General features: G+C 47.2%; 4 protein-coding genes across 6 annotated transcripts; 1 reads left to right on the top strand and 3 right to left on the bottom strand.

Annotated features, from left to right (window-relative positions):
- On the bottom strand, positions 1-4,416 carry zftraf1 (zinc finger TRAF-type containing 1). Its single transcript, XM_061822581.1, has 6 exons — positions 3,390-4,416; positions 1,139-1,233; positions 920-1,063; positions 554-765; positions 297-475; positions 1-232 (listed from the first exon to the last, which is right to left on the bottom strand). Exons 1-6 carry the CDS (start codon positions 3,660-3,662, stop codon positions 20-22), a joined length of 1,116 nt encoding a protein of 371 aa, XP_061678565.1. The 5' UTR covers positions 3,663-4,416; the 3' UTR covers positions 1-19.
- A 652-nt stretch (positions 4,417-5,068) lies between these two features.
- On the bottom strand, positions 5,069-12,943 carry dclk3 (doublecortin-like kinase 3). Of its 2 annotated transcripts, none has more exons than XM_061822456.1 (9): positions 12,805-12,904; positions 8,999-9,076; positions 8,049-8,263; positions 7,569-7,700; positions 6,981-7,500; positions 6,426-6,901; positions 6,015-6,147; positions 5,782-5,949; positions 5,069-5,643 (listed from the first exon to the last, which is right to left on the bottom strand). In XM_061822456.1, exons 2-9 carry the CDS (start codon positions 9,057-9,059, stop codon positions 5,378-5,380), a joined length of 1,971 nt encoding a protein of 656 aa, XP_061678440.1. In that variant the 5' UTR covers positions 9,060-9,076; positions 12,805-12,904; the 3' UTR covers positions 5,069-5,377. The 2 variants fall into 2 exon arrangements, with proteins under 2 accessions (XP_061678440.1, XP_061678432.1); XM_061822448.1 differs by having other exon boundaries at positions 5,070-5,643; positions 8,049-8,260; positions 12,805-12,943.
- On the bottom strand, positions 12,900-23,359 carry zcchc17 (zinc finger, CCHC domain containing 17). 2 transcript variants are annotated; one of them, XM_061822605.1, is made up of 8 exons: positions 23,153-23,359; positions 22,768-22,920; positions 22,479-22,579; positions 22,029-22,120; positions 21,843-21,943; positions 21,620-21,765; positions 20,085-20,288; positions 12,900-13,029 (listed from the first exon to the last, which is right to left on the bottom strand). In XM_061822605.1, exons 2-7 carry the CDS (start codon positions 22,904-22,906, stop codon positions 20,115-20,117), a joined length of 753 nt encoding a protein of 250 aa, XP_061678589.1. In that variant the 5' UTR covers positions 22,907-22,920; positions 23,153-23,359; the 3' UTR covers positions 12,900-13,029; positions 20,085-20,114. The 2 variants fall into 2 exon arrangements, with proteins under 2 accessions (XP_061678589.1, XP_061678599.1); XM_061822615.1 differs by lacking the exon at positions 12,900-13,029 and adding an exon at positions 13,137-14,592.
- Positions 12,937-18,991, top strand: fabp3 (fatty acid binding protein 3, muscle and heart). Its single transcript, XM_061822645.1, has 4 exons — positions 12,937-13,072; positions 14,698-14,870; positions 15,665-15,766; positions 15,852-18,991. Exons 1-4 carry the CDS (start codon positions 13,000-13,002, stop codon positions 15,903-15,905), a joined length of 402 nt encoding a protein of 133 aa, XP_061678629.1. The 5' UTR covers positions 12,937-12,999; the 3' UTR covers positions 15,906-18,991.
- Positions 23,360-23,459: the final 100 nt, after the last annotated feature.

Raw genomic sequence — 23,459 nt, 5'->3', positions numbered from 1 at the left:
GGGGGGGTGTCGTGTATTTTTACTTTTGGACCTGGAAGATGAAGAGGCGCAGGTTGATGTTTTTGGCGGCCAGCAGTTTGTTGCACTCCACCGAGTCGCAGATGGGCAGCAGCACGTAGTCCGTCTCGTTGTCGTCGTTGCTGAAGGCGTAGTGGTGGATGACCGGCTTGATCCGCACGTCGTCGTACGGGCCCTTCAGCAGCAGGAACGAGCACTCCAGGGCCGAGTTCACCTGAGACGAGACGCCCGTGTTCAGCGCAAACACTGGCAGGAAAGACAGAAAAACAAACAACCACCTTGCTCTTGAGGATGAGCTGGAAGGAGAGCGTTCGCTTGCACGACAAGTTGGGGTTGCGCTCCGAGTCGTTGACGCGCGCCTTCAGGACCCACGTCTGGTTGAGGACGGTAAAGCGCGGCGTCTCGTAGTACAGGCGCGTGATGAAGTCGTCGGTGCGGTACGGCCGGAACTGCACCTCTGGCGCCGACGGAACAGACCCGCGGGTCAGTGGGCGCGTCCGACGGGTTCGAGGATGGAGGATTGCCCCGCCCTTACCGGTGAAGCCGATCTTCTCGTAGCACAGGAGGCTGAAGATGCTGTTGTAGAGCTGCGTGTCCCTGCGGTGGCTCTGGTCCATCTCGCCCAGGATGCCCATCAGCTCCGTGCCCGTCTTGGTGGGGTGCGAGCACTCGCCCTCGTGGGCGGGCATCTCGTGGAAGGGGCCCTGCCACGGGCAACCGATGCGCTTGTACTTGCACACCGTCACCCTGGCCACACAAACGCGGGTTTTGTCAGCGGGGCGACGGCCTGTCGCCGTGGTGACGTGGCGTCAACACGCGAATCATTCTCTCAATTTCTGCCCTTTCACCCGTCCTCCCGAGGTCCTGGCCCCCCGCCGGGCGTCCCGTCCGTCGGTCTCACCTGTCCTGGCACTCGTCCTTCTGGTGCCGCTCCAGGCTGGACCTGGGGAACTGCTTGAGGCAGAAGGTGCATTCGGTGGGCAGCTCGCTGACCGCCTTCTCCACCGCCAGGTTCCGACAGCACAGGTTCTTGCTGATCTCGCACCTGCGCGGAAAGGGCGAGAGGACGGGGGGTTAGGGCCGGCCGGAACCGGCGCCGCCGCCGCCGCCGCCGCCGTACCTGCAGTTGGGACACGTGGCCTGCTCCTCTTTGAGGCGAGAGTCGGCCAGCAGGTGAATGAAGCAGCCGGCGCACATCAGGTGACCGTTGGTACACTGCGGGCGACAAGCCACGAGTCACGTCAAGTCGGGCGTCGTCCGGAACCGGGCGAGGCCCGCGTGTGCCGCTCGGGAACGTTCCAAAAGCGCTCAAAAGTCCGCGCTTGGGGAACATTTGCACAACGTAACGGAGGCTCCGCTTAAATCATTTCAAACGGATCACAGGCACCTTTATGCATTTCTACGAGATTTTTTTTTCTTCATTTTGTAAAAAAAAAAAAAAAAAAAAATACAAAATTACAAAAAACTGAAAAAAATGCACCAATAAAATTCATCTGGACAGATTTTTACCTCTTTTTTACTGCTATAAAAATTAAATTAGTAGCTTAATGTCTATATAGTTTAGAACTTCCGTTTCAGTATTAAAAAAAATGGATTTTATTTTCTGTCAATGTAGCTTCCTTTGAACTTTTAAAATAGCAATTAAAATATAATAAAGACTACATTTAAAAACTCTCCGTGCCATCAAACAAATAAAAATCTGTTAAAACAATTGGAAATAAATGGGATAGATTTAAGGCTGAAATATTGACCAATGTGGATAATTTCTTTGAAGGGCAATTAAAGTAGAAAAAAATAATTAAGCCTGTCACCATTTGAAATGTTGACATTGCAAACAACAACAACAACAAAAAATTCCTATTCCTCAAAAAAAATGTTAACTTCTTAGTTGTATTTTTTAACCATAAAACTCTACATGCACTTTTTTCCCCATTCTGTGTAAAATGTGTTTTTTTTCAACCCAAAATAGTTATTTTTCTTTTAAATCACCAAATTATTAAAAATAGGTTCAACTTTACATCTTGTATACAAACTAAACATTTAGTTCTCATCTGATGTGATTTTTTTTACACTGAAAAACTCCCAAAAAATGTTTTGTAATTATGTTTTGACAACCTCGACTTGCAGTTTTTGTATTTCAAGAGTAAATATTGAAATGGCAATTTGGATTCAATCCAGATTAAACACGGCCCCTTGTGCCAACGTGTAGACATGACATATTTAGTTCATAAGAATAATTAAAAAATAAATGTGTTCATGGTGTTTTGGATTTAATTTTTTTGTCATCACATTTTGGGCAAGTAGTATTATGTATTTGTAGTGAGCAATCTAGATTCAAAACATACATTTGTGGTTTTTCAGGAAAAAAAGAACAAAAAAAAATACAAACATTTGAATTCTTCAATGTGGATTTTTCAGTTTGGATGCAAATGTTTTTCATTTTTTTAGGATGAAACAGATCTCATTTCATGAGCAATCCGAAACTGATCTAGATTTCATTTATAGTTTTGTTTTGTTTTTTAGTTTTGGTCTTTAGTCTGAAATATTTCAGACACAATCTGGATTTGATCCAGATTAAATTTCATTCGACAGTGTGTACGCATATATCAGACTAAATTCAAATTTGGTAAAATGAACATTAAGACCTGAATGAAATAACAAAATAGTCTTTTTTTTTTTTTTTTTTAAGTTAAAAACATTTTGGCATCCAGCCTCTTCATTTTTCATGCAGAAATATTGAAGCAACATGACATAATATACAAATTTACTTTGAATCATGGGCACATTTTTCTTTTCAACTGCAAAGAGAAATTACATATTTTGCATTGGTGATTTCTTTTTTTATATATTGCATACTTTTTTTGTGGGACAACAAATCTGGATTTGAACCAGATTGAACCTACTTTGACAGTTTAGTTTTGGGTAGTTGTGAATGATTGGGGGACTTTGTGAGGGGGGGGGGCTTGTGGACTGTCACCAGCATTAATATTATTTCACTGCTTGTGCTTGCACATATTAAATGTGTATTTACTACTAGTGTGTTGTGTGCGGGGCTTACTAACACAGTCAACATTGGTGAGGTGGATTTCGGGGGGGGGGGGGGGTCTGGGGCTGGACTACTTTTATTTTGGGGGCTGTCGAGGTTGGGAAAGTGACGAGTTGAAGGTTATTTGAAGATCATGCGGGACACTGAGGACAGGGTGTGCCCACTTGCACGGGCCTGTGCTGCATTATTTATCAATCCAATGAGCATCAAGGTGACACTATGTTGAATTTTAGGGAGCATTCTTTTTTTTTTGGGGGGGGGGGTATGTAGGAGGGGAAGAGGGGGGGGGGCATGAAGTGTTGGGGCATGTTTGTGACACATTTACCTGGTACACAGACGCCTTGGGCAAGTCTAGGCACACGGTGCAGCAGAGCACAGAGTACAGTCTCTCCTCCAGCTTGCCGGACTCCCCCTCGGGTACTTTGGTCTTCTTCTTGGGCGGTTCGTCCGAGTCCGCCTCGGGGCGCGTCCCGGACTCCTCCTGCCCGGCGAGCCCGAGCCCGGCCCCTGCCCCGGCCACGGCCGCCGCCTCGGCCGCCCCTGCCACGACGGCGGCGGAGGAGCCACCGGGGGCGGCCATCACGTCGCTGTCTTCCATGGCCAAATGTCTCTAGAACTTTCTACGTAACCTCCCCCCCCCCCACCAAAAAAAAAAAAAAATGCACTTATTTTATCTCCTGTGGTTGGCTTAGCTTTGAGGCTAACTGACAGCTAGCTCGCCGGTCGGCTAACGCGAAACGAGGCTGTTAACGATCTTTTTTGTCGTGCTAATTTTCAAGCGCTTCCGGAAGTCACAGCAGAGGTGAAGACAAAATGTCACCCGCGGTGGAGGACTTACGGTACGGCTAGCTACTTGACACCGAGCCCTGAGCACGGCGCTCCGGTAGCGGGGTTTGGGCGGGGGGGGTGGGCAGCCAGAACAAAAACAACTCAGCTGTTTTTGTGGGGGGGGGGAGGGGGACTCTCACGCTCTCGACAGCTCGGCTCGGTTCGCCTGTCCCAAGTCCGGCGCCCTCCGCTCCGGCTGCCCCGAGGAGACTGTCCCTGTCGGCGGACGCTTGTTGTTGTCGGCTCGTCTCTCGGGCTCACACAGCCATCTTTGTTTTTCCTCCCTTTCCGTCTCCCCCCTCCGACTCCCTCGCCGAGTTTTCACCTTTTACGACTCCGGGTCGAATCGGGAAGTATTCCGAAAAAAACGTAACATTTTTTCGAACTGGATAAATGTTGAATTTGTAGTGGCAATCGCCGCCTTTTTTTGTTTTTGTCCCCCCACCGTCCCCGTCGTGTCGAATCAGCGGACGGCGGAATGTTTTGTTGTGCCCGCAGAGGACTTGGGGGGTATTTAAAGAGTTGGGGACGGCGCATGCGCAGTGGGCTCAGACGAAGCAAGGGCTTTGAAAGCTGACCAAAATTGTGTCATGTGACTGCTTTTTAAAGCTGTTTGAAGCCTCGTCGGCGTCCACGCGGGTGCTCGAAAGCGCTTTGATGAGCACAACTAATTACTGGAAAAAAAAATAATAATTGACTTCATGTCTTGTTGTGATTCGCACATATGGAAATTGCCGCATGTGCAATCAGCTGTAAGTGGTCTGACTTGTTCGGGGAGACCCTCAATAATTATGTATGAATCATACAACCAGAAATACAAGGTGAGTGAACAAACGATTGAAAAATATATCTAAGATATACATGTGTCAAGAAAATAATTTTTAAAAAAAAGTTCTGGATTTTTAGATTTCACCCACATTTTGACATGCATGATCTTTTTCAAGCATAATAAATACATTTTGCATTCATCTAAATTGAATTTTTTAACACAGCTTGCATGTGACTTATCAAATCAGGTGGCGTGTGCAAAAAGATTGGTTCTTTTTTTTTTTTTTTTTTAAATGTCTTCATGTTTTGGATTTTTTTTCCCCAAGTCAATCAGTAAATGTGGACACGCAGTTCTGCACGTTTTTATTTTTCATAGTGGACTAAAAAAAATTAGCAATCTGTAAATGGTCCAGAACGACGGGCACCTCCCCCCCCCCCCACACACACACACACACTTATACGAGGGATGAGTCACTGAAAAATTTCATCAAAAATTTTGATCATCCAGCGTATTCATTTTTCCAGGGGGCAAAAGCGTTCACTCGTCGGCCTCTGAGCGCCGACGACATCGATCCGGCGTGTTTGCGAGATCCACTCCGGAACTCGTGATTGGTTTTCGTCCGTTCGCTTCACTGAAGCAGAAAACTTTTGACGTAACATTTCAAAAGTAATGAGGTCGTTTCCCATTGTTGGTTCTTTTCAACAAGTTTGAGTGTTTCAACTCGTCGGGTCTGAACCCCGCTCCTTGCCCGAGGCCCTTACGGTTTCCGAGTCTTCTCCCGGTGCCGTCTGGACCTTCTCCGTGTCGACCGGTGCCGGTCCGGGTGGCGGTCCTTCCGTCCAGGTCTCGCGTCGGCTTTCTAGCGCCTTCTGCTGGCAGTTGGCCGCCATGGCCCTCAGCCAGGGATGCCGCAGCGTCTGCTCGGCCGTCATCCTGACGACTGGGTCGGACTGGATGAGGCCCGAGACCAGACCTTTACCGCCTGACCGACAGCAAAATAAGTACGCTTCACCTGTGAGCTCCATCTAGTGGTAAGCTAAAGAATCACCGCTTCTGTTCGTACGTGAAATGTGTGAGCTTCCTCTCCTGACTCCAAATCGTACACGTTCCGCCATCCTACCTTCTGAGATGGCGTCCCAATACGGGGGCAGGAAGTGCAGTTGCCCCTGTTTGATGATCTCAAAAAGCTCCTCCTGGTCCCGATCGCGACTCCGAAAAGGGGCGAAGCCGCACAGCAGGATGTAGAGGATGACCCCCAGCGCCCACATGTCCACCTCCATACCGTACCCTGTCGGGACACGTCCACGGCGTTACGCGGAACGGCTTGCGGGCGGGTCCCGGTGCGGCGCTAACCTGTCTCGGAAAGAATCTCGGGCGCGACGTAGGTGGGCGTGCCGCAGATGGTGAAGACGGGCTCGCTCACGACCGTGGCCAGGCCGAAGTCGGCCAGCTTGAGTCTGGTCACGCCAGGAACCGCGTGAACGATCTGGGAAGGAGAAAAAAAACAGTATGACTTCGACCGCACGATTTTTATTCCCATTCGCCCAAGTCTTTTTTTCTCTCCATAGGAATTGTTCCTAAAAATATTTCTTTTAATTGTATATCATTCTTAAATGTGAATGGTTGTTTCTATGTGGCCTGCGATTGGCCGGTATATCCCGCCTCCTGCCTGATGACAGCTGGGATTGGCTCCAGCACAGCCAGGACCCTTGTGAGGATAGGCGGCTCAAAAAATGGATGGCCGAGATGCGTCGGGCGACTCACCAGCAGGTTTTCGGGTTTGACGTCCCGGTGGACGACGCTCCTGCGGTGGATGTACTTGAGCGCCTCGCTGACGTCGGCCACCATCAGCGCGGCCTCGCCCTCGCCGAAGCTGCCGCGCCGGCCGATGGCCTCGAAGAGGTCGCCGCCGCGGGCCAACTCCATGACCAGGTAGGCGGTGGCGGGCGTGCGGTGGTGCGCCAGCAGCCGGACCACGCGGGGGTGCCGCAGGCTGGCCAGCAGGCTCAGCTCGTTCTGCAGCATGTGCTCGCGACCCAGCAGCCGCGAGCGCTCCACCATCTTGACGGCCAGCGTCCGGCCGTCGGCGCGGCGCCGGCACTCGCGCACCACCGCGAAGTTGCCGTCCCCCAGGAGGCGCCCCACGTCGTAGAGGCGAGCCACGTCGGCCTCGGAGACCTCGCTGCCCTCCGACGGCGGCCCCGAGCAGTCGGTCCACATCTCGGGAGGACTCGTCCATTCTGACAAAAATGAAGTCGGAAATGTGTCTTGGCTTGATCCAAAATTGGTTTGAATCGTGGGAGGAGTTCGATATCAAACCTTGCGCCGAAGTCGCCGTCTGCTTCCGGCACACGGGCGGCAGCGGGGTTCTTCCCGACAGCGGGTCGGTCCACTGCGGGCTGGGACGCGCGGACCTTCTCGTCAGGCACTTTTCACAGAGAGGAGCCGCGTCCGTCTCGCGCTCGCGTTGGAATCGGCCGACGGGAAGCGGCGTCTCCTCGCCGACCGCGCCCCTCACCCGCAGCCTCTGGAGATGGTTCGGAAGGCGAGCGACCTTCCCGGCCGTCTCCTTCCTCGGCTCCTCCGTTTCGGGCCGCCGCCGCTCATCCGCGGGATCCTTGTCGTCCGCCCCGTCGCCGTAGCCGCTGTCCGCCTTGGCGGCTTTATCCGGCGCCGCTCGGAGCTTCTTCTCCCAGACCAGCAGCGCCTCGGTCCGGTAGCGAGACTGCTCCGGGAACAGCTCCTCCAGCGCCTCCTCCAGGCTGCTCAGCTGCGGGCGAGCTTTGCCCAGCGCCAGGAGGGCCGCGTCGCCGCGGAAGAAGTCGCCGACGCTCTTCACCTGCGGCCGACAAATTACGAACGCACGTCAGGTCGCCCCGGCGTCTGCCGCGCGGACGGGGGTCCGACCTCTCGGGCGAAGGCGGTGTAGAGGCGGGTCACTCGCGATCGGTGCCAACGAGGGAACCCGAGAGCCTCCGAGACGTCCAGCAGGAGCTGGTCGAAGGAGGCCACGCCTCTGCGGTTCAAAAGCACCGTCACCTACGAGAAAATGAGCAAAGAATGCAACTCAACATGATTACGGAATATCATCATCATATGTCATTACCTTTTAAAAATGGACGACATAATTTCCTCGTCGGGTGTGAAAACCCTTCCACTAACGACCCAAGTTAAACTGAGTTCCTCACTTCAACTGACTTGCCACAAGATGGCGCCAAACTCCTGTTGTATTAGAAAGGGCTTTGCTGCCATCTTGTGCCAACTTGAGTATGGGCATAAAAATAGCAAATAGGTCAATATTGTCAAAAAAACAAAAAAAAAATTCAGTTTTTAAAAAGTCAATTGTGAGCGTCTGAGCCTTATGCTGCTTCGCCAGAGGTGAGTCACCTTCCGCGGCGCGTTCTGAGCGGGCCGCACGACGGTGACCAGGTGGGGGCGCTCGGCGCTCTCCTCCGCGTGGCGCCCGTGGAAGAGCGGCAGGTGAGGGCCGGCGCCGCGGACCTGCCCCGGGCGGTGGCGGGGGCGAGCGTGCCAGGGGGGCGGCGGGAGGGGCGGGGCGGCACCGCCGGCGCCGGCACGCCTCGAAGACGGGCCGGGTGCTGCTAAAACAAGGAAGGAATATCCAAGTAGAACTTTATTCGAGTAGAATTTTTGTAGCTTTTTAATAGTGGTTGACGCGGTACAGAACGTGGACAAAATGGCCGCATGAAACTAAAATGGCAGACTCGCTTCTTGGTACTTTTTGTGGGTCTGTGGTCGACGTGGCCCTAAAATGGGTGCTTAAAAACAAAATGGCAGACCTGCTGTCTACGCAATTACAGCAGACACACCTGTAATAACGCGCTTGTAACACATGTACAACGTGTGTTCCTCATCCTCAACAAAAAATGGTCTCGATGCGGGTTTTTATTTTTCTCCGTGACACGGAGAGCAAAAGTGGTCCCGCTTAAGAGTTTTTCGTGCAGGCAGGCAGGGGCCACGATCAATTATTTAGGCTTTCTTCAGACGTGCGCACCGGAACAAAAGCGTCCTCGGGCCTGCTCGTCTGCATGATTCATGAAGATTTGAGGACGCGGAACGTCTTTCACTTTCTGGAGAACACAAAGATTGTTTATGTAACTTCATCCGTGGGATTGAAAGTGTTTGGGTCCGTGTGGGAGCTGCTCGTGGATGGACAAGACCCCCCCAAAACTCAAGCAATTGTTTCCTCGCGTCCATATGTGGCACCCGCCCGAGTTAATTAAAGCGAAACTCAACGTTTGGAAGCAAAACAGGCTTCTGCCGACCCATTTGGACTTCTCCAGGCTACTAAAAGTCACGTGGAAGTGAAGTCTTACCCGTCGTTGTCCATTTCCTTGCCGCGTCGCAGCCGAAGCGAGCCTTGGACGGCGACGCCATTTCTGAACACAACCAGACTGGGGAAACAAACGGAACGCGGTGAGAACCGAGCCGGGTTCCGATTGAAAGCAAGTCACTGACGTCATCCTCTTCCAGGGCGAATGTGACAAGGGCCGGCGTGACGCGGTTGCCATGGTTACATGTCAAGTCGGAAAGCCTCGAATAAGATGTGCAATATGTTGATTCTTCAAAGTAAGATATTAAACACTAAAATTGCGGCGTGGTCCCAATAAACTCGACTATCACACTTGTTATAGTAACAGAATATATGTATATTTAAAAAAAAAAATCCAACTGCGACCCATTTTTGTACTTTACGGCGCTCCGGGCAAGCTCATATTTTATTTTGAAATTCGATTCCGGAATTGTACAATTTCACTTTCGTCTCACAACAAAAACGTTTCACGCCGTCGCAATTAAATGTTAAATAGAAGAATATTATTTTTTGTGGGCAGTTTTCCACGTCATTAACCACAGATAACGATTTTCCCGAAGGTGCCCTCGGATACGACAAAATGTGACACTTTGCGGGTCTTTTTTTTTTTTTTTTAAATGAAGCCCCCGCCACCTCATCTTCCTGTTTCCAGGGAAACGGCTTACATCGCATTAGCAACTCTTTTCTTTCCCTCCCGGATCTATATCCTGTCCTTTGATCACCCAACTAATTTAAATACTCAAGTACACCGTAAAGAAGTAATTTATACACGACTGCGTCTTATTCATATTCCCATAAATTATAACTATTTTCGTGCTGCGATTAATCTTAATTAATTAATCTCAGATGTTTAATCGACATGAACAGAAAGTTGTAATCTATCGAAGGAAGGCTGTCGGTTGCAGTGTTTTGGTTTGACCACTAGATGGGGCAATAGCACAAAGACACGTCTCTTCTATTTCAAGGCTCCCAAAAATGTACGGCAAACGTGGATGAGCAAAATATTTCATCTCATGTTGCAGTGAATCCACGAGTATGTATAAAAATTCTACAATAAAAATGCCGTCTGGCATTTCAAACAGTTAAATTATGAGAAGTGTCCAAAAGAGTTTTTACGTGTTTCTCTCCCCTAAAAATGTGTAAAATGCACTAAAATGACCATTTTTGCACTCAAGTTCTACTTCGCGTGATGCGTTTAAGGTCCGACTTCGTGTCGCGATGGCTCGCTATCACCTGCCCGGGCAAAGCCAGGTATTACAACATCGGGGTGACGCTTAGCTAGTAAAACACTTGACACGCGTCGTAGCAAGAAGTGTATGTCTACAAATTAAAAATGTATCGATGAAACTACCAGTGATGCATTTGAGGATCAAAATGACAAAATGTGGCTTTTTGCCTCGAGTTTCTTCCCTACTTGACAGACTCGCACGGTGACTCGCTATCGCCCCCACGAGCATCGGAGTTGCATCGAAGAAGAGTTTCAAAGGAGCCTGTTAGCCCTTGCGGCTAATCACCGCCATTTGGGGCCAGAAGTTGACTTTTTCAAATTTGTTTTACAAAATTGAATTAATTGAATTACACCCTGAAAAAAAAAAAAAAAAAACTTTACGTGACGAGGCCAATACCGCAAATAGAATGCACGTGGAAAGCCTTGAGGGCACGTCAACATTCCTCACTGTTATGCGCCGTTGAATTTATGAAACTTGGATGCACTTTGTGTACGTGTGTGTGTGTCTAGCCAAGTCAACATCTTTGCAGAGGGTGTGTTGCTCAATTTACAGGCTCGGTGTGAATCTCGCATCTCCAAAAAGTCCCACGCCAAAAATCGTGTGATATCATTGCGTGAGGTCAAAGTCCCTCCGGCGTGCACGTGCACACATACACAAACTTTAAGACAATCTCAGACGCTTTTGGATACGTACAAGGTCAATCTATGAGCTTTACCTTTCACCCCGTGACCCGCTTGACCCCCCGACTCCACCCCACCCTGGGTGTGCCTCACAGCTGTTCGCGCTCCGGTGCGAGTCAAGGGCGGCGGGCCCTCGCGTCGTGCGGTCACAACAATGTCCACACCAGACTTTGTCTCACTTTTTCATCCTATGCGTGATCTTACATTATAGATGGAATCAAGTTCTACTATTGCAAGAAAAAAAAAATGTTACAAGATTATAAAGTTGTAATAACAGTTGGTTGTGCGCTAATCGCTAGCTAACAGGCAGAGCGCCACGGATGCCTGTGAAGGTCGCCATTTGCGAGTAAGCAGGAACCGAAATGACACGCCCGCAAGTGCAACACTTGCAAGGTTGTGCAAAGATTTTAGTGTCAGGTTTTTACCACTGATCTTAAAAAAAAAAAAGTCTGGATGGCTCATTGGCCACCAAAACTTAAGTTGCCATCCGCCATCTTGATACTCCCAAAACAACCATGCCAACCTGTGTGTTGATTTGCAGTTTCGTGGCTGTGAGAAAATATTCCACTGGAATAGAATAGAAAGATTTATTTTGACACTGTTAAAGTTTGTAACGTTTTTTTTTTTTTCTTTATTTTCGGATGAGGTAAATTCACTTTTGTTTACGGTTCTTGTTCACTCTCTGCTTCACCTTTATAGGCCGACAGTTTTTCGCGAAAAAGCGATGTAAATATTTTCCCAAACGTCATCAGTGGACAAGCAAGAAAAGACATTTTCTGTTAAATTTTTATGAATTTCACAATACAGAATTCTGCAAATTGAATTAGATTTTCAGATGCGAGGAAACAGGTTGAAATTTTCATCAGGATTAGAAAACTTTGTGTATTTCTGTACATTAAATGTTTTTTAAAAAAAAAAAAAAAAACAAAGTCAACTATGGTTGTTGATGATTTTATCGTACAGCTAGCCAAAATCCTTATCTTGCCATCGCTAAGAAATTTGAATGTTACGTCCAAAACATTCATAAAGATTTGAATATGGAACTGAGGTTGGAATTGACAGTTTGAAAAGTGTTTGCTCGTCTCGAGATGAATTTCTAGAGTTGGAGTTTCGCTTTTGAGGTCGCACGAACTCTCCTAAAGTAGCCCCAACTCGCATCAGGCCTTCCGACCTCGCTCCTGAACTTTGACCTAGCAATCCCACCAGCAAGGCTACTAGAACATCAGAACTTTGATCGGTGGCTCTACTATGTAACAACGACAGAAGTGGTGTACAAGGAAGAAGGTGGTGGTGGTGGGGGGGGGGGGGGTGTTGACTGGGCGACACCCCCAGGCACGAAAACGGGTTTGGGCGTGTATCCCCCTGCCCCCACGTGGACGACTGGTTCCCGTGGAAGGTTTGTAGCACAAAAACCTTGCATTTGAACAGGGCTGTGCGGACTTTTTACAAGCACTGTATTCGTGTCGACGTCACAGGTGTCAAAGTCAAGGCCCGGGGGGCCAGATTCGGCCCGCTGTATGATTTTATGTGGCCCGCGATGGCGAATTATGAGTATGAACTTCCATGATTTTTGTTCGAATCTGTACCAAAATATCAAATTGTCATCTCGCCAATGGTAACGTTGAGATATTGCAAGGATTGTCGCGCACCCAAGCATCAGCAATGTTTTAAAAACACGTCGACGTCGATTTCTAATTCCAAAACTAGCTCGTAAATGTCACGTGAGTCAAAGAGAGTTTTATGGTTTCACAGTCGTAACGGCCCACTGAGGGGAAACCAGAACCACAAGGTGGCCCGGTGACAAAAAAAAAGAGTTTGACACCCGTGGTCTGCAACATCCCCCGCCCCTCGGTGAGCAGCGGGCCCAACTCGCCGGGACCAACGTCAGCACGTCCACTCACCCGGTCCGAGCGTCCTCTCGCAGCCTCCAGCTCGCACAACCCCCGTGACGTCGACAACAGCCGGTGTCGAGGCAGCCAGTAGGAAGGCGGCACTTCCTCCTCCTCCTCCTTCTGCCGACTGACTTCATTCCATCTCCTTCTCTCTCTCTCTCTCACACACACACTCCTCATTCCGCCGCCCTTTCTGCAGTCATCATGGCCGAGGCTTTCGTGGGCACGTGGAACCTGAAAAGCAGCGAGAACTTTGACGAGTACATGAAGCTATTAGGTGAGTCTGCGTGCTGTGAGAGAGTTTGCATTCATTCCATGGACAAATATGATGGTTTCCAAGATGGAAAACATGGAGGAAGGCAGGGAACTGGGATTTGGGGATTCGGGGGTTTGGGGTGGGGGGGTTAGCGAGCACATGGCCCGAATGCAGTGGGGCGGGGCGGGGCAGGGCCCCTGAATGTGAGCGAACGGTCAGGAGCCGGTCACACACACACTTCCATTTGAAAGGCAAGCGTTGTTGTCGACCTCGATCTTGAAAATGTTGCTCGGAGCCAAATAGAATGGAACAAAATTCTAAATAATATAATCGCCCGTAACGCTGATGCAATTATACTTAGTGGAACTCGACTATATCATAAAAACACGCCGAGGTCACGTTTGGCGGGCGTTTGACGACCACTTGTGTCATTTAAATGCTCGGAATTGTCATACGGTGACACGTGAAGTGGTCATGATTAAAATTCAACGAAATGGGTATTCTTTTTTTTTTATTATTACTTTGGAAAATGTTTAAACATTTTGTTGCAAAAAAAAAAAAAAATCTCAATTAAATGCTATTTAAATCTGAAGATAAAACGTAAGAGGCGGCACGGTGGATCAACTGGTAAAAGTGTTGGCCTCACAGTTCTGAGGACCTGGGGTTCAATCCCGGACCCTCTTGTGTGGAGTTTGCATGTTCTCCCCGTGCCTGCGTGGCTTTTCTCCGGGCTCTCCGGTTTCCTCCCACATCTCAAAAACGTGCGCCATTAATTGGACACTCCAAATTGCCCCTAGGTGTGATTGTGACCGTTTGTCTCTCCGTGCCCTGCGATTGGCTGGCGACCAATTCAGGGTGTAACCCCGCCTCCTGCCCGTCGACTGCTGGGATAAGGCGCAGCACTCCCCGCGACCCTCGTAAGGATAAGCGACAAAGAAAATGGATGGATAAAATTTTAGAAAATGTGTAAACGTGTTGTTACCAAAAAAAGTCTCAATTCAATGCTGAAGGTTTTAACATTTAAATCTGAAGACAAAATGTAAGGTAGTTTTTACATGAAAAAAAGATGAAGCAAAACTCAGAATGCCAGATTTTGATTTCAAATCTCTGAAACACGGAAATAAAACGCTATTTTTTCCATTTACAAATATAGTGATAAGTGCTCCCCAATACGTGCCCTGCGATTGCCTAGCAACCAGTTTTATAGTGGCATGCGTGAACTTTTGAAACGGGATCGCTGTACAGTATCTAATGATATTCCATCCATTTATATTTCAAAAACATTGCGGCCACAGAAATGCAAATCTTTTGCAGCTTTTTTTGAGGTTGTGCATGTTGGGGGTGGGGCCGTTCAACTGTTTGCAAGGGGGTGACCTTCGGGGCCTTTTACAAACGACCCATTTGCTCCCGTCACCGTGGCAACCGGTGACCTTTCAACCTCTTGATCAATGAGCCATTGGGGCACATAGACTCGTTCGGTGGTGCGTTCAGGTGCGCTCGGGTCATTTTAGTGTGTAGTCAAGATCCTGTAGTGTGACAGCCTGCAAGCAAAACACAAGTCACCAAAACGAATGACCGGTAACAACAACGAGCCTCCGGTCTCCCATGCCACCTAAACGCACCGGTGTTAAACCCCCCCCCTCCAGGTGTGGGCTTCGCCACCCGCAAGGTGGGCAACCTGACCAAGCCCACCACCATCATCTCGCTGGACGGCGACAAGGTGACCATCAAGACGCAGAGCACCATCAAGAACACGGAGCTCTCCTTCAAACTGGGGGAGGAGTTCGACGAGACCACCGCCGACAACAGGAACGTCAAGGTGGGCCCGGCCCGGCCCGGCCCGTTTCGTGCCCGCCGCATCCGCGTAGCGTCCTGACCGCGCGCTCGACATCGTCACGGGCGGCTGGAGGCCCACGGCCAAATTTGGTCCATTTCTTATTGGGTTCGAATTTCTCAGGTGGGGGTTCCTGAAAAGGAATCTCAGATGTTTTCATAAGAACATAAAGATGAAAATAAATGTAAATATTGCTGCAAAATGAAAACAACACAAAAAGGAAATTACATCGTTCAAATTCTCAATATATCATCAAAAAAGCTCGGAAAAAAAGTTTTTGGAACTCATGAATTATTCATTCTGTCTGAAAATACTAACTACGTCAAAATGTGGAGGAAAATATAGTCAAATTAAGTTTAAAAGCTGAATACGTTTATATTTATAATTTGCTAAACACACAAAATTAAATCTAAAAAAAACTTGAAAGCCAGATAATAAATTTTCAAAATGTCCGATAAATGCAAGTTTGAAATCATTTTTAAAGTATAAAAAGATGACATGCCGAAAGAAAAAGAAGAAAATTACATTTTACACTCACCCCCACAAATCAAAGAAACACCACTTAACTGTTGGGCATTGAGCTCAACTTTATTTTGAAGGCCCATTTTGGACAAAAATGGATTTCCAAATTCATAAAGCAAGAGCGTGATTGAAGGTGAACTTGATGCGGGAAGTCATTAAATAATGCGCAAAAGAAAGACAACCGCGTATGCAAAATGAAGCAAAAAAAAAAAAAAAAAGGCAAATTCATGCTGACCATTTGTGTCGCACGCGCGCAGTCGGTGGTGACCGTCGAGGACGGCAAGATGGTGCACGTCCAGCGGTGGGACGGCAAAGAGACCACCCTGGTGCGCCAAGTGGACGGCGACGCCCTGACGCTGGTCAGTGTGCCCCCCCCCCCCCACCCCCAACACAAAAACGTGTCTTTTGTTTTTCTGAAACGTCGTCTTTGTGTTTTGCAAACAGACGCTGACGCTGGACGACCTCGTTTGCAAGCGCTGCTACGAGAGGGCCGAGTGAGCGAGCCCGAATCCCAAAGTGTCCACTCGCATTTCTCTCAACAATTGGGGGGGGGGAGGGGGGTACTATTTGTTACACTCCATGTGGATGCCCCCCCCCTTTTGAGGACCTCTACTGTTAAAAACACTGAAAATATTGTTTTATTTTGGCGTGTCCCTGTTTGATGTTGTTTTTCCTTTCTTTGGAAATGTGACGCGTGAGGTCCACTTTAAAAACCTGGAAGAGTTCATTCAAAACTTGGGAAGTAATAAAAAAAAAAAAAAAAAAATATCCCAAATTGAGGCTAAATATGTGAAAGCGTCGTTTGTATGAGTTTGTTCGTAAATCCAAGACGCTGCCCGAACTGTCCACAAGAAGTCACCTCAACTACCATCCATCCATCCATTTTCAAAGCCGCTTATCCTCACGAGGGTCGCGGGGAGTGCTGGTGCCTATCCCTGAACTGGTCGCCAGCCAATACAAACAGCCGCACTCACAATCACACCTACGGGCAATTTAGAGTGTCCGATTAATGTTGCATGTTTTTGGGATGAGGGACGAAACCGGAGTGCCCACCCGGAGGAACGGGGAGAACATGCCAACTCCACAAAGGCGGGTCCGGGATCGAACCCAGGACCTCAGAACTGTGAGGCTAAGCCTTTACCAGCTGATCCACCGTGCCACCCTCTCAAAAAAAAAAAAAAAAAAAAGTTTCAAGTAAAAACTGCAATAACAAAAATTGTGTTTTTTCTAAATATCAATATAGACCAATCGCTCACGAAGGTCCTCGTTGAATTTTTCCGGGTTTTTTTCCGGTTTTCCGAAGACTTTCATTCAGTCCGTTTTTCGGTACCACGAGTCAACGTGAAAACGAAAAGCTTGCGTCTCCAAATTGCGGCCCACGCCAAAGCTGCTACGTCGACCTCCGAGCGGCCGGCCGGACAAAAATAGCTGCCGTCAAAACAAAAGCCGCCACCTTCGAGTTCCCGTCCGAAGCGGCGTCAATTCCGCAAAAAAAAAAAAAAAAAACGGGGAAGGTGTGTCGTCATTCTCAGAAACGCTGGAGAAAAGTTTGCGTCTCCCGGTTAGTTACGCAACCTCCGTCTTTGCGTGTATGTTTCATTTCCGGGGACGAAAAGCCACATCGCGTTTGCAGAGACGGCGAACGCGACAGGAATTTGGCCCGACGCCTCCGAAGCGAGCTCAAGTGAGCCCGAGCGGACTTTCCGTGCCCAAAATAACCGGCCGGCGGGTCCGTGCGGGCGTCCTGGCAAGGCCGAGGGAACAATGGCAGGTGCCGCCGCGCTCGGTCGCATGCTCGCTTTCTTACCGGAGAGGCGTCACGCGCTCGCCGCTCGCTGCCAACTGGACGCAAAGGGGAGACGCTCGCCTGCCGCTTTATTAGGCACACACACACGCTGTTGCGCTTAACCTCTTTGGACCCGCAAGGAAACGAGACATAAATCCAAAAGAAAAACAAGATACATCAATGCAAATAACTACTTCTAGAGATACAAAAGAAGATGAAAATTGATCATGTCGCCAAAGTGTATGCTCACAACTTACCTTCATTAAACATTACAAATATGGAGCAACAGTGAAAATGATCATACAGTCGTACAAAACCTTTTTCAACACGAGATTTGTTTTACTGAATCTTTTTTTTCTTCTTACCTGAACAGCGGGAAAAAGTATGCACGTATGATAACAATAAAAAGATTTTGAGGAAAGGATTGGGGCCAGACCATAGAAATGTGTGTGTGTATATGTATATATATATATATATATATATATATACACACACACACACACACACACACACACACACACATATACATAATCAAGAAAAGAATGAAGGTTTCATGTCCAGAAGCAGGGAAGCACTTGATCACACTTTATTGTGCGTACGATGACAAGAAACACACTTTTGTTTTATTACTGTCATGATAGCAACTTATTCCACGTTGGCAATCATAAACTCCGCTACAAGGAATAATACGCAATAAAACAAAAAAAACCAAACATGCAGAACCCGACAGGACGCGTTCCTCCTGAATTTTGATGGCAGGCGTCCAACTTTTGTGAGTTTGCAACGCCGTGTGTCTGTAATTGACATTTTGGGAAATCCACTTCCTGCCTGGAAGCGCGATCAAAGCTAATCAACGCAAGAGCTGCGTTTGGCTCCTTTTATTGCAGCGAGACGCACCGAATCCTGCTCAGGACCCTCCCAAAAACGATGTCGAGCTCATGTACTTCCTTTAACCCCCCCCCCAGCTAATCTACCCTTGCAGATCTATTCCCAGATGTCTTTGCCCTCATTTTTGCGCAATATTGTGATGATCTTATTTTTATTTTTTCCTCCACAGGACACAACCAGCAGGAAAAATGCCAAAAAGCTTATTTACTGTGCAGCGGTACCTCAACTTACAAGTGACGGCACTTTTAATAGTAGCCATCCATTTTCATCGCCGCTTATCCTCACAAGGGTCGGTCGCAGGGAGTGCTGGAGCCAATCCCAGCTGTCAGTGGGCAGGAGGCGGGGTTACACCCTGAACTGGTCGCCAGCCAATCGCAGGGCACATGCAGACAAACGGCCGCACTCACAACCACACCTAGGGGCAATTTAGAGTCTCCAATTAATGTTGCATGTTTTGGGGGATCCGGGAGGAAAGCGGAATGCCCATGGAGGAACGGGGAGAACGTGCAAACTCCACACAGGCGGGGCCGGGATCGAACCCGGGTCTTCAAAGCTGTGAGGCCAACGCTTTACCAGCTGATCCGACGTGCCGCCCCTTTTAGTAGTAGTTTGTTTTTGTTGGTTTTTTTTTTTTTTTTAAACAAGCCACAAACTCGGAATCTTTACGCATCTTGCCAAACATCTGGAAATAATTTTGTTTTTGTTTTTTCCACCTCTTTTAAACTGATGTGAGGAGTCTTTTTCTTGTCTCTTTTCTTTTTTTTTTTTTTTTTTTTAACAAGCCACAAACTCGGAATCTTTACGCATCTTGCCAAAAGTGCTCTGCAACATCTGGAAATAATTTTGTTTTTGTTTTTTCCGCCTCTTTTAAACTGATGTGAGGAGTCTTTTTCATTTCTTTTTTTTTTTTTTAAATAAAATCGCTATTTTGCCCTGGCGTAACCTCCAAAATGGTTGAATTCAAAAGAGCCCCGAGTTCAAACACAGAGGAAGTCTGGGTATCAGTCACACTACACTTCCTGTTTGTGCCTTTACTGCTTCCTGTGTGTGTGTGCGTTTTATTTTTACTGTCCCCAAACATCAGACAAGTGTAAAACTCGATGAGGATTTCTATTCATGGGAGGGGGGAAAGGGTGGGGGGGGGGGGGGGGGCATTCACTTCCCGCCATATTGCTTCCAAACTGTCAGGTTACAAGTGGCCAGATAACAAAATGGAGGATGCGTGCGTTTTGTTTTGTCAGCAACGTCAAAACCATAAAAGACACATAAAAACTGAACTTTAAACTGAATATAAATCTTACTTTGGGTGCAATGGGTACTATTGGCTCTATGGACCTTTTCACCCGGAAGAACCAAAAGTTCACCAGAAATATGAGGACCAAAAGTTTTTTTTTTTAGTCTTGAGCTTGATATGGAAAGTCCCTGGAACTGAAAGTACAGTTCCAGGGACTGCAATGGACCAGGACCAGAAGTTCACTCAACATTAAGGGTTACCAGTAGCTATGGGCACTTTGGGTTCTAGAAGTCCCTGGTACCAAAAAGTACCCAGAACTTAAGGTGGTCATGGAATGGGTACTTTATGTTCCAGGTCCTAAAAGGTCCACAGACAACAAAGTACCCAGAATCAGAATTTCATTTTAGTGTTTATGCAATGGATGACTTTGGTTCTGCTGACCTTTTAGTCCCAGTCCCATCTTTACAGAAATCTGCTTTTAGTCCCCGGAACCAAAAATTCCTAGAACCTGAAGTTCCTGAAACTTTAGATGGAAACGTGGCTCAAAGTACTTTCAGTTCCGGGTACCTTCTGACTATGCAACAGAATGCGCCAGAACCAAATGGTCCAAAAATGTAACGGACACTTCTGGTTTTGGGTCAAGTTTAAATTCCAGGAACTGAAACCAGACGCTGATCTAGTCAGAAACATAATCAAATTTAAAAAAAAAAAACAAAAAAAAAAAGTTAAAAAAAATAATAAATCCAAACAAACAAAAATGAGTCCTCACCGCTGTGGCGGCGTTTGGCACGCGTGCGTCTCAGCTGTGCTTGTGCGATTTGTGTTTCTTGTCCTTCTTCTTGCGCTTGCTGTCGTCGTCTCGTTCGTGACATCTCCTCTTGGGTTTGCACTCGCCACCGTCGTCGCTGCTGCCGCTGCCGTCGCTGTCCGACTCCTTCCTCTTGCGCTTCCTCTTCTTCTTCGTCTTCTTCTCCTAGGAAAAGCGTCACGTTTAAATTCGTCGCAGCAAACGACTTCTGAACGCAAATGCTGTGTAACTGACACCCCCAGCCTCCAAAATAAAAAAAGGTTTCTGACTGCTTGTACATGTCACAAGAGGGCAGCAAAGCATTGGTGTCCAAATGAAGCGTCTCAATTTAGTTCAACATAGTTCAGTGGTACCAAGATTCCGCAAGATGGAATCAAAGCAATGGTTTACGTTTACTCCTTCCCGGGTTTAGGGACCAAGCCTTGACAACAATTGCAATTAAAAAAAAAAAAATCATAACTTTCAAATAATAAGTAACACCTCCTTCGCCCCAACTACAAACTTTTTTTTTGTACAAATGATAAACATTCGTTATGACGCTGGATTGAGGAGAGCGCAGAGAACTCCTTCCTTCCTGTATCAAGACATGATTTGACTGAATAAAAAAAGAGGTCATATGGGTGCAAGCATGATCAAAGGATGATCAATTTTAACGTGCAAATTTTATAAATTGTATTATGAATGAAATATATCAAGTACATCAATAAATAAATGCTATTCTGTTTTCAAAATGTACACGATATGATCATTCATGATTTAGGTGCATGCCTCTACCCCCCCAAAAAATACAAATTCAACTAACTACAAAAATGAATTCAGATTTGCATCATGGCATGCAAGCGATGATATCATTTCAAAAACATTTTAATTTCTTGTTTTAGTAAATGATTGAAACGCATGAATTTGACAACAATTATTCACGTCATGCGTCGTTATCAGTAAGTCATTTTTACAAGTAATTGCTTCTGAACTCTCACCTCGTTATTATTAATTTATTATTCATTAAAATTATTTTTGACATAATTATCAATTTCTTTCACTCGAGAGGACGCCTCTCGAGCGCCGCCATCGTGTTGACTTGAAAATGGCCCCGTGATCCGCCTCGTATACAACAAGCGTTGTCATTGGTCAGGAGGAACGCATTCGACCAATCAACAGACGTGTGTCTAATCTTCCACCTCGCTTGCAAAAGTCGGACCGTTGTTTGAACGAGTGTGGATTCTGGCACGGGTTACGGTCGGAATATTGCAGAAAAACGGATAATATATATATAATTTTTTTAAATCAATGCAATTCAAAAAGACAGAATTGCGCCTATAAACGGATAAATCATGTCTGTGTATCTTACATTTACAATTTACACGCTGATCAGCTGTTAAAATCTCCAATTTACTTCTCGCTGCATCATCTTGGCAGGATTCGCATCCTACTATTCAAGGAACTTGGGCGAGATTGCAAATAATAAAAAACTGCGCCTTGGCGGGGGTTCGCCGTACCTTCTTTTTCTTCTTCTTCTTGTCTTTCTGTGGGGCAGCTCCCGATGTCCGCTGCTGTTGTTGTAGTTGTGGCTCTTCGTCGCCCTCTTCGGGCACAAGCGCGTACTGCAAGCCGGGTGCTGAGAAGCAGTCTTTGGTAAAGTGGCCTAAAAGGTAAAAGTCATTTCAGTAAATTGGGCGATTTTAAAATGAAAACTCCCAAACTTTTTTTTTTTTTTAGTACCTTTGCAGCCACATTTTGTGCAGGTGGTGTTGAGAACGGCCTCCAGCGTGATCCTGTTGCCCGTGTGGTCTCGGAACTGCCTCCGCCGCCTCGCGTCCTGCCTGCGCACGCACGCCAACATGTTTATCACACACACGTGTGTGTGTGTGTGTGTAATTTGACATAATAAATATGAGCGCAACGTACTCCGCCATGACATTGTTGGGGTCCAAGTCTCGGCCTGTTCCCTGATTGACCGCTTTCATTGAGAAGGAAAGCTTGATCTTTTCGCCATTTATCTGGCAAGGAGAAGATAAACGTCATCACGTCATGCTCGACTGCAACAGGTACCTTTTCAGTACCGGAACCAAAAGTACCAAGGATAAAAGTTCCTGGAACCTTGAGTTTCTGGGCTTTTTAGATGGCAATGCAGCTCAGAGACAAACCTTCGCAAAACATGAGGCCGGAACACGGCTGCAGGTACAATTCGTAGTTTTGGTTACTGGTAGTTTTTAGTAACTGAACCAGACGTCGCTGGAACTTCAGGTGAAAATGAAATGGGTACTTTCAATTTGACTCTCTCTAGCCAAAAGTACCCAGAACTCTAGAACCTGTTCCTGGAACTTTACACGTTATTGCGTGCATGTGCGTGATTACCTCTCTCCCGATGACTTTAATCCACACTTTCTCTCCCACGTCGACAACTTCCGCGGCGCTCTCGACACGCGTGGCCGACATCTCACTTACGTGTACCAGACCTGAATGTGCATACACTTTGTGAACAACACCAAAACAAGGGAAATTTCGGCTTTCGCCGTACGTTCATAACATCTCCTACTTCCCAGCAGTCTGCACCATACTTAAGAGCTTTCAATATCTCATATGTTTTGAATAATGAATGCATTGCATGAAATCTCTGAGAGCACGCAGTCATCATCTCATTCACCTTCCTTTTTGTAGCCTGGCAGGCGGACAAAAGCGCCATAAGTCTGCACGGAGACCACTTCCCCCTTGGAAATGCTGTAGAGGGGTGGCAGACCTTCGAGTCCTCCGGGTTCCGGCGGTGGACCGTCACTGTCTGACATCTCGAACTTTCTACCTATGTAAATAGATTATATGAATGAACGTGGGAGAAATTGTGGTGAGGAATCACACTTAGCGACAGGCTAACGTAAACACGCTTAAACCACCCCCCTCGGTAGGCTAAAATCGAGATCAACACGACTGTAATATAAATGAAAATACCTTATATGATCATAAAATACGGTTTGATGTCAGTGAAGCATATAGATACAGCGCAAATGAGGTGCAATATCATTTAATCCACTCACGTTTTTGGGTTAGCGAAATGCTAGCTCCAATTTCAGTTCCGGTGGAACCAGGCTGATGACAAGCAGTTTAAGCCAATCATCGGCGCACATGATTTATTTTTGACCAATCGCAATCGATCATGGTAGCTAAAGCAATAATGTGCTGTTAATCGTTTATCTCTATATTGTTATGTTTTTGTTGTCCTTGTACTGCGTATCCTCTTTGTACAAGTCTTTATATATAATGCTGATTTTTAGACATGCTGTAAATAGTCTAACGTCATGGCCTGTCGTCCGACCTATGAGAGGACGTCACTACAAGCTTCAG

The sequence above is a fragment of the Syngnathoides biaculeatus genome, chromosome 1, assembly GCF_019802595.1.
Source record: "Syngnathoides biaculeatus isolate LvHL_M chromosome 1, ASM1980259v1, whole genome shotgun sequence".
NCBI classification, from domain to species: Eukaryota; Metazoa; Chordata; class Actinopteri; order Syngnathiformes; family Syngnathidae; genus Syngnathoides; species Syngnathoides biaculeatus.
This window is presented reverse-complemented; position numbering and strand designations above follow the sequence as displayed.

Bases quoted from the DNA above. Each gene is read 5' to 3' on its own strand.
- zcchc17 (XM_061822605.1), bottom strand. From the start codon at position 22,906: ATGTCAGACAGTGACGGTCCACCGCCGGAACCCGGAGGACTCGAAGGT. The intron at 22,121-22,478 runs GTAATCACGCAC...TCTCCTTGCCAG, and splicing joins TTAAAGTCATCGGGAGAGAG to ATAAATGGCGAAAAGATCAA. The intron at 20,289-21,619 runs GTACGGCGAACC...CGCTTTTCCTAG, and splicing joins AGAAGAAGAAGAAAAAGAAG to GAGAAGAAGACGAAGAAGAA.
- zftraf1 (XM_061822581.1), bottom strand. From the start codon at position 3,662: ATGGAAGACAGCGACGTGATGGCCGCCCCCGGTGGCTCCTCCGCCGCC. The intron at 766-919 runs GTGAGACCGACG...TTGTGTGGCCAG, and splicing joins AAGGACGAGTGCCAGGACAG to GGTGACGGTGTGCAAGTACA. The intron at 476-553 runs GTAAGGGCGGGG...CGTCGGCGCCAG, and splicing joins CGAGAAGATCGGCTTCACCG to AGGTGCAGTTCCGGCCGTAC.
- fabp3 (XM_061822645.1), top strand. From the start codon at position 13,000: ATGGCCGAGGCTTTCGTGGGCACGTGGAACCTGAAAAGCAGCGAGAAC. The intron at 13,073-14,697 runs GTGAGTCTGCGT...CCCCCCCTCCAG, and splicing joins CGAGTACATGAAGCTATTAG to GTGTGGGCTTCGCCACCCGC. The intron at 14,871-15,664 runs GTGGGCCCGGCC...GCACGCGCGCAG, and splicing joins CCGACAACAGGAACGTCAAG to TCGGTGGTGACCGTCGAGGA.
- dclk3 (XM_061822456.1), bottom strand. From the start codon at position 9,059: ATGGCGTCGCCGTCCAAGGCTCGCTTCGGCTGCGACGCGGCAAGGAAA. The intron at 7,701-8,048 runs GTGACTCACCTC...ATTTTCTCGTAG, and splicing joins CTCAGAACGCGCCGCGGAAG to GTGACGGTGCTTTTGAACCG. The intron at 6,902-6,980 runs GTTTGATATCGA...CATTTTTGTCAG, and splicing joins GACGGCGACTTCGGCGCAAG to AATGGACGAGTCCTCCCGAG.